The sequence below is a fragment of the Ornithodoros turicata genome, chromosome 3 (assembly GCF_037126465.1).
Source record: "Ornithodoros turicata isolate Travis chromosome 3, ASM3712646v1, whole genome shotgun sequence".
Lineage (NCBI taxonomy): Eukaryota > Metazoa > Arthropoda > Arachnida > Ixodida > Argasidae > Ornithodoros > Ornithodoros turicata.
In genome coordinates this window covers 37,721,999-37,731,511 of record NC_088203.1, presented here as the reverse complement: position 1 = coordinate 37,731,511, position 9,513 = coordinate 37,721,999, and the positions used below count along the sequence as shown (strand labels likewise).

The following is a 9,513-nucleotide window of genomic DNA, read 5'->3' as shown; positions in this document are numbered from 1 at the left end:
CGGGACACCATGTTCCTGGATGAATGGACGAGATAGTGTTGTCCCAACTTGTACCCTGAAAGTTCTTCCCTGTAGGAAATTGGTAATACATTGGAACATTCTGCCACGTATACCAAGTGCATGCAAGTCTCGAAGGATACCATATCGCCATGCTGTATCATATGCCTTCTCTAGATCGAAGAAAACAGACATACAGTGCTGTTTCCTGACGAAGGCTTCTCTAATGGTAGTCTCCAAACGCAAAAGTTGGTCGACTGTTGAGCACGCAGCTCTAAAGCCACACTGATATTTATCCAAACAATTATTTTCTTCTAGAAAATACATAAGACGATTGTTGACCATGCGCTCAAAGGTCTTCCCCAGACAACTTGTCAGTGCTATGGGTCGGTAACTGCACGGGTGCGAGGGATCTTTTCCTGGCTTCAGCAGTGGAACTATGGTTGCCTCCTTCCAGCCAGAAGGGAGAACACCTTCTCGCCAGATAAAATTAAAGAAATCCAGGAGAGACTTTAATGAAGACAGATGTTTAAGCATGGAGTACACTATGCGATCAGGTCCAGGTGCCGAGTTTTTAGGGGATGACAGAGCCCTTTGTAGCTCCGCCATTGAAAAAGGTGAGTTGTAACCACACCTCTCATCTGACCCACTGTCAACTGCATGCCTTTCAGCAGGTGATTTAATTTTTAGGAAATCTCTGCTGTAATGGGATGAACTTGACACTTGTTGGAAATGTTCCCCGAGGGCATTGGCCTGCTCCTCCATACTTTGACACACTGTACCATTTATTTCTAACAATGGTCACAGAAGCTTGTATAGTCGCCCTTTATTTTCTTTAGTCTGTCCCATATTATTTTTGATGGAGTGTTACTATTTAAGGATGATACGAAATTTCTCCAAGACTCTTTCTTTGCTTGCCTTCGCGTCCAACGTGCTTTCGCCCGAGCTCTTCTGAAAGCAATTAGATTTGTTGTAGTGGGGTGCCGTCGAAAGACACCCCACGCCCGGTTTTGTTCTTTGCGTGTGCTTCCACAATCGCTCGTCCACCAAGGCTTGGAGCGCTTGGGGAGTCGGCCAGATGTTTGCGGAATGGACTGTTCAGCGGCATTTATAATTGTATGAGTGACCAATTTATTTGCCTCCTCAACATTCAAACCCTGAAAAGCAGGAGACAGGAAATTTGCTTCTCTTTCAAATATGTCCCAATTTGCCTCTTGTAATTTCCACCGTGGTGGACGAGTTTTTATGTTGTTAGTGTAACCATGCAATTTAATAATGACCGGAAAATGATCGCTACCTCGGGGATTCTGTTCAACTCTCCAGTCCATGCAGTGGAAAAGAGAAGAACTGCACAAGGAGATGTCTATTGCGGAAAACGACCTTGATGCAGAGTTTACATACGTTGGCAATCCCGTATTTAGTAAGCAGACAGGCCTTGCAAGGAGGACTCGTTCCAACATTCTCCCACGACTATCGGTTTTTTGGCTCCCCCACAAGATGTTGTGTGCATTGAAATCTCCAAGCAGAATGAACGGTGCGGGAAGCTGGTCCAAAATATCTTCTATTTGTTTCTGTTTAACAGCTATCGAAGGTGGAAGATAAAGAGAACATACAGTTATTACATTATCGAGACAAATGTGAATAGCAACAGCCTCAAGTGTTGTGTTTAGTGGAATGTACCTTGCAGGAAGGTGTTTTCGTGTCAGAACTGCGACACCTCCAGAAGCCCGTGCTGTGTTGGATCGGTCCTTCCTAAAGAGATTCCATTGTCTGAATGGATTAGGGTTACAGGGGTTCAGATAAGTTTCCTGCAAGCAAATACAGGCGGCAGTGTGTGTTTCACAAACATCATGAACATCATCTATATTTGCGAGCAGGCCTCGGCAATTCCACTGAAGGATAATGCTAGGCTTCATTAAGGTAATTAGGAGGAGGAAAAGGAACACCTGCATTGTGTAGTGTGTGTATTTTATGTGAATTTTGTGTTGTCTCTGCATGGCTTTATGGAGCCTGTATTCTTGGTGGGGGTATTTTCTGCTGCTCTACCACCTGACTTCTCCCGCTTGTCCTTCCCCTGAGAAGAACCAGCTGGAAGACTCGACGACGACTTCTGTGATGAGCGGTCGTCGTCGTCAACTTCCATGGTTAGGGCTTGGGACGGATAGCTTGTAATCTCGTCCCAAACAGAAGGGGAGCCAGCAACCTCTGATGAGGTTGTTGCCGTCCCGTTTGGGCTGGCAGTTTGGCCAGCCTGAGGGGACACTTCCGTGGCCCTCTCTTTTCTTTGGGGAGTGTGGAGTGGAGGTCCAGGAGTCTGGGTCTCCACAGATACTCCGAGTGGTGCCACTCCCCTGCGCACCACTTCGGAAAAAGTGCCTTTATTCTGAAATTCCAGTTGTGTCTTAGCTGCTTTGTATGTGATGTTTTGCTCTGTCTTTATTTTTAAGATTTGTTTTTCTTCTTGAAATCGGGGGCACGACCTGGAGTAGACGGGGTGCTCGCCACGACAGTTTACACATTTTACGTTACTTTGGCAAGGCTCTGGTGTGTGGTCTTTCTCAGCGCATTTTGGGCATGTTGCATGTCCCCTGCAGGTCTGCGAGCTGTGTCCAAAGTGTTGGCATTTAAAGCAGCGCCTCGGGCTAGGAACATATGCTCTTACTTGACAGTTGATGTATCCTGCCTTCAAGGAAGAAGGAAGTGTATGGAGCTGAAAGGACAGGACTACATGCTTAGTTGGTATTTCCTTGCCTTCCCTGCGCATTACAATTCTTTTTGCGAGCACGACTCCCTGATCTTGTAAGCCTTCTTCTATTTCGGTATCTGAGCATGGGAGCAATTCATCCACAGAAATCACACCTTTAACAATGTTCAGAGTGCGATGTGCTGTGACAGATACAGGTGTATCGCCAATTTTCTTTAGTGATTGGAGGGCTGCGCTCTGTTGTTTGGTCTGAACTAGAACCTGAATGTCACCTGTTCTTAGCTTTTTGGCCTCATAGGATTTCCCTATTAACTGTTCTAGAGCCTTTGCAGTCACAAAGGGAGATATCTTTTCGAGTGGGCAGTTCTGGTCTTCTGAGTGTAGGATAAGAAACTTTGGGAACCAGGGTTCTTGAGTCACATTAAGAAGATTCATAGTTAGTGCCTCGTTGCGGCTTCTTTTAGGAGGCCGATCACGTCTTTTAGAGGTTTGAGTGTCCATGCAAAAAATATATGGTGTTCAGTGCAGTAGGTGTGTCGGCCAGCACCGACCCCAACCAAGGGAACATGCTCTGCACATTAACACATCCCTCTGCACTATACCCAAGTGCAGCTTCTGGAGAGTGAAAAGACTGCCCAAGGTTGACCCTTGTCGCCAAAGAAGGTGAAAAGGAGGAAAGATAGAGGGAGAGCAGAAGAAAGAAAAAAGTAATGAAAAGCGAGATGGCGACTAGCTGGATAGTCCTGGCCGGGCCTTCCAGGATCACCCGTCTGTGGGAAGCAGGGGCCAAAGCAGTGTGTTGTTTTCCCGGAGGGGCCCCGAAGGGTCCCAACCAACCTCCGAGTCCACTCAACTGCCAGGATCCCCCTTTCCCCAGCCACGGGAAAGCCACGCACAGCTATACGTGGGGGTCTCCCTCCTGCGGCGACCCAACCGTGAGTGCAGGAGGGGGCTACTGCGGCTGCTGCCGGGCGATGGGGGCGCCAAGTTCCCGACGCCGGGTGTTCGGGATATGGTCAAGCTTATTCATTTGTGCATTTTAGAAGTCTCCAGATCTTATACATTTTATTTCAACAATATTTTTAGACAGAGATGCCACAGTTTTTTTTTTATATATAAAAAACGGTGATATCTTTCCCAGCGGTATGCTTTTGTCTTTTTCAGCATCGGATCTTGTTACAACGACGTACTTAGCAGTGAACTGTTTGTAAACGGTTTTGTAATACTTCGGTCCTGGGATTCTTTGCCCCGATCTCAGAGTTAATGAAAGATTGCCCTATACAGGTCTGATGAAATGAGCAACCCCAAGTATTATCCGCACTTCATGCTCATACATACGGGAAAGTCTCCGAGTAGTGATAACCCGTTGGCGGGGCCTTGACGAAGACCCCGACCGCCACTGTTCAATGTTTCTATACCTTAACCTTTCATCTCCTCAGAACGGTAGGTAACACCTTCGGACTGGGGGCTGGGGTAGGTGGTTGCGCTACTCACCAAACATCAGCGTATGCTGACGTCCCCTGCGGAGATCGAAAAATGGCCTGGTCCGGCACGGGCCTTCATGTTTTATGAGGCCCGCCCCTGCCCGGTGGCAAAGTGAGTAGAGCCCGGTCCCGTCCAAAGCGGTGACTCAGCCAGTAGATCCCCCCTCGTATTTCCAGCCATGACGTACGCATTTCTAGTACATATCAAATTTCTAAGCAAAGTTATAAAAAGAGAAGACAATGCCACAAACATACAAGTGCTGGGAACAGCACGAGACCAAATTACATCCAGAACGCACGCAGGCAAGGGCATTATCATTACAATATGCCATGCAAGTAGATCAGCTTTCGCAGAGTCCCTCAGTTTTTCACTTTCCCCTCGTGCACGTAGAACAGTCTCATTGGACTGCTCTCAAATAAGGCACCACAATAGCTGAACGTTAAAGTGCAGCTCCGCTGCTGTTCCGAAAGTATGAAGACGTTGTGATATTCAGAACCGTGGTCCCAACTTCATTCATAAACGCACATTGCTTTCCAAATTTCCATACTCCTTCGTGAGAACTTTGAGAAAAACTACCGGGCGGCGGTTCCACTTGTGACGTCATACATGGGACTGCGCGGATTGGATAGCCACACCTAGCCAGCTCTGCCTGGCAACCAGTTTGTGTTTACACTCCGTCATGGCCGCTGTATCGTGCTGAAATAGCTGTCACGAGCTATCGGGGACCACCGCACCGTTTTATCATGTTTCTTATAAGAAATACTTCGTCTTCGAGCACGTACTCGTTCTCGTTCTCAATAGCTTTGGTGGTGCTTTCTGCACGCGCAGCAAGTCCACGCATAGTGCGCTGCCAAAGCTATTGAGAATGCGTACGAGTTCGTCGCACGTTAGGTGTTAGGTCTTGTTGGTAGCATGAAGCACAGTGCGGGCACAGAATGTCCGCTCACGACGGCCGTCGTTGCACAACGAGGCCATCCTGTAGGGCTTGTTAAAGAAGACCGGCAAAACTATCTTTGAGGCTATTAACGACAGCAATTATCACGGAATAGACCCAAAGCATTCACCTTCGCCCATAGATCTCCGCCATCGCATCGACGATTCGGCGTTAGCCAAGCCACGAGTGCGGCTAAGCCAGGACGAAGCCGGGATTGGTCAGGGTTTGCCGACCACAGGACCGCCGTACCAGGGAAATTTTAAAAATTGTTTTCTTAAAAACTACAAACAAGTAGGTGAAAATTTTTCACATGTATGCTCCCTGTGCGGAAACGAACGCACAGCCCAAGCATGGCTCCATTCTGTCGCAGTCGAAAATCGGCGGAGCTGAGCTTTAAGGTCCACGCTGCTTCGTCTTTTTCACCATAGCGTTGTAGCATGCCCACTTATTCCTGCTTTCCAGAGGACAGACGCTTTGTCACCGTGCCTCCTCCAACCTTTTCTTTCTCTCATTCGCAGAGCGTATACGTGGTTTTTGTAGAGGTAGCTAGAGGATGCTGTTAAAAACCTGCTTCTCCCAATCCCTAAACCTCACCAAGCCTTGCGAACATGATTGTGAAATTCGTGACGAGTAAGGGGAGCAATGTGAGGCAGCTTTGAGAATGCTCTGGAGCAGTGGTACCCAAAGCGTGGTCCGCGGACCCCCGGGGGTCACCGAGGGTGTTCATGGAGGTCCGCGACGATCGAAGACAGCTCGACGACAGCCTTGGAGTGAAGAGTGCTGGTCACGCCATTTCTGAGGGGGACGATCCCAATAAACCACATATGTCCTTTAGACATCCAGAGGATGGTTCAGCTGGGACGTTTAGTATGTCCAGTGGATATCCAGATATATCCAAATTACGCTGAAGCGACACGCTACAGATGATCGAATGCTTGTCCAGATCACGTTGCTGCTACGTTGCAGATATATCCTAGCTGGATGTTTCTCCCCTCTCATGGACATACATCCGAAGCACATATGGATGTCCATCGGACGTTCTATTACCACCACTGTACACTGTGCATATCATGCCATTATGACACAGGAAATATTTTTCATTTCACCTGAGCAGCAGCACAAATTTCACAATGTTTCCATCTCTTGGTCGAAGCGAGGTAATAGTAATTCAATGTAGCAGGGTTTTGAGTCACAATTATTTTAATACACTGAAGAACAAATACTTCCAACGCAAATCTCATTGAAACTGCTTGTAACGCAGTACACACAACTTTGTACATTGGTACTTTCAGTATCACCCAGGTAGCACCAAAAGTTGCCGCAACGTTGCCTCAACGTACACAATGTGAGCGCAACGTTGTCAACAAAAAACCACTGTACCCTCAACGTTCCCTCTGAAACGTTACGAATTCAACACATAGAAACGTTCTAATGATGTTTTCCCTGAAATGTTGTGTCTAGAATTGTTCCGCAACATCGCTGCGACGTTTCACATGTGACATCTCGGAATGTCGTAAGTTTATTCAGTTTATGCTTTAAAAGACGCGTCCTTGGAACACAGAAACCGAAAAAAAGTGTCGGGATTGACCTTTCACTTTCGAAGCATATCCGGTTCAGTGAGACTCATGGATTCGCGTGCCTACGGACAGACGCAGCCACATTTGCCTGGCTGTCCTTTCGTTGACCGCACCTTAAGCTTACATGAAGCATCCGCTGGACAGAAAAGGCATTTCTAGGCCGATTTCCCAGTGAGAAATGCGGCTGACTTGCGTAGAGGACGACCGCATGAATAGCAGACGACTCCGGGACATCGTGCGCCATGTGGCGGGACATATAATATGCAAGCCAAAAACTGCACGGATACTTTAAATTTCGTGCTTCATATTAATAATACGATTTGTAAAAGCAGGTGGCATTTGCATACACAACTACGAACATGTTTGTAGAACTGCCATCGCTCCTACAGGCAGTGACGATCGCCATCACTATCACAGGCAGCTGTCATCATCATCACCATGGTCAACGGTCGTCGGACGCAGGTACACGCTGTGCTCATTGGATGAAACCGCGACAATTCGAACGTTTTCCGTTCAAAAGTAAGTTGAACTCTTGAATTTATTTATCTGGCTGTCCTTGGACCTCTCAATGAGGCGAGTAAGGCGTGCAATTTCTGATGTTGGTGACAGACAGAAGCGTCGACGTATAGCCGAAAACGTGCGTTCGCATCTCGCGTCTATGCTCAGTGATACACATGAGGACAGTTCAGACAGTTTCTTCGATGAGGAACAACGTGACAGGGCTGACGACGTTGGTGCAGCACTCCTAGAACCGACACGTTCACCTGCGTGTACTGATTCCGATGAAAGTTTTGATGCATCGGGTGACGTGCTTTCTGACGCCAGTGGTACCGGCTCACATCTCCTTCTGCCCGAGGGAGCCATCTTGAATCTGGACAGCAGTAGACTGGAAGCGCAGTCGGATGATGTGCACGCTGAGGAGTCAAATTCATCTGTAGCACAGAGCTCGGAACTACAGGGCGCTCAGTTGCGGAGTAAGCTCCGTAGGTGGGCCCTGGAGACAAATAACTGCGCGTCGCACGTGACGGAGCTCCTGAAGGTTTTAAAACCGTATCACCCGGAGCTGCCGGTCGACGCACGGGCACTGCTGCACACTGTGAGGGTTAATGAAGCCAAAAAAATGGGCACCGGTTTGTACATTTATTTTGGTGTGACCCTTTGGTTGCTAAGTCTCGTCTCAGAGGGATGCTTGTCGGACGCATGCAGGACAATCACGTTGTCAGTGAATATCGACGGGCTGCCTATATCCGGAAGCTCGCGATCTCAATTTTGGCCAATACTTGTTCTGGTGAAGGAGAGCGCAGTGCAGAAGCCATTGGTAGCCGCGTTATACGTTGGAAACAGCAAGCCAGAAAGTGTTACGGATTACCTCAAGGACTTTGTCGAGGAGATGACTGCGTTAACTACCGAAAGACTGGTGTATGGCGATGTGAGGTACCGTGTGAAAATCAACGCCTGTATTTGTGATGCCCCAGCGAGGGCGTACGTGAAATGTATAAAGGGGCACAATGCCCTTCTCGGCTGTGAGAAATGTACTGCATGGTACGTACTCCACAGAGCACAGGAAGGTGCTGTTCCTTGATACAGACTGTCCTCTCCGCACGGACGAAAGCTTTGTTAGGCAGGATCAACCAGGTCATCACCACAGCACATCGCCCTTGCTTCCACTGAACATTGGCCTTGTTAGCCAATTCCCAGTTGAATACATGCACCTGGTGTGCCTGGGAGTAATGAGAAGACTCCTTGTAAGTTATTGGGCTGGCAGCAAGCCCCCTCCTTGCAAGCTACCTGTTCAGTGCAGGACAGATATCTCGGAAAGCTTAACAAGTTTCCGGCCACGAACTCCATGTGACAGCAACCGTGAGCCCCGTGCCCTTACTGAGCTGGAGTATTGGAAAGCTACAGAATTTCGGAATTTCCTGCTGTATTTTGGTCCCGTCGCACTGAAAAATCGAATGCGGAGAGACTTGTACGATCACTTCATGATGTTGAGCACTGCCATGACTCTCTTGGCCAGTCCGCTGTTTTCCACGACACACTGGGCTCTAGCAGAGCGCCTGTTGAGGCAGTTCGTTCGTGCAGCTGGAGCTTTGTATGGCGAAGGAATTTACGTTTACAGTGTTCATTCCCTTGTGCACTTGGCTGAAGACGTCCGCGTATTGGGTCCTGTAGACAACTTTGCAGCATTTCCGTTTGAAAGCTTTCTCGGTCACCTCGAAACGCTTCTACGATCTCGGGCTCTTCCATTGCGACAGGTCATCAGACGGCTCTCAGAAGCTGAAGCAACGCGCCCAGCAGAACCAAGCCAGGAGAACGAAATTCAGCTGCTCAACGAGCACAGTAGGGGGCCGTCGCCAGACGGTTTTGAAGGTACCCAATATGACACCCTTATTATCGAGAAAATGTTCCTTTCTCTCCAACCATCTGACTACTGCGTGCAACTCTTGATCTTGATCTTGATGATTTGAACATTGTGATCATAAAAAACATTCTTCAGGAACATGGCACTGTGATGATATGTGGAAGATTCTTCCTAACGTTGCAAGATTTCTTCAGAAGCACATTACCATCATCAGAACTAGACATATACAAAGCTGCAAGGCTGTCTGCAAACATATCTCTGTGGAGGGTAGAGGATATTCAGCATAAATGCTGATGATGATGATGATGATGATTGGAGTTTTAATGGCGCATTAACTACATAGGTCATAATGCGCCAACACTGTGATTAAAATAAGACTAGCAAGAAGTAGGTGCAGTACTTAAAAAAGAAGAGAAGTAACATCTAAAATACAAAACTAAAACTACACAAGACT

General features: G+C 47.8%; 1 protein-coding gene across 1 annotated transcript; it reads right to left on the bottom strand.

Annotated features, from left to right (window-relative positions):
- Positions 1 to 1,966: 1,966 nt before the first annotated feature.
- Positions 1,967 to 3,136, bottom strand: LOC135389329 (uncharacterized). Its single transcript, XM_064619392.1, has one exon. It carries the CDS (start codon positions 3,134 to 3,136, stop codon positions 1,967 to 1,969), a length of 1,170 nt encoding a protein of 389 aa, XP_064475462.1.
- Positions 3,137 to 9,513: the final 6,377 nt, after the last annotated feature.

Coding starts and splice junctions, on each gene's coding strand:
- LOC135389329 (XM_064619392.1), bottom strand. CDS start 3,136: ATGAATCTTCTTAATGTGACTCAAGAACCCTGGTTCCCAAAGTTTCTT.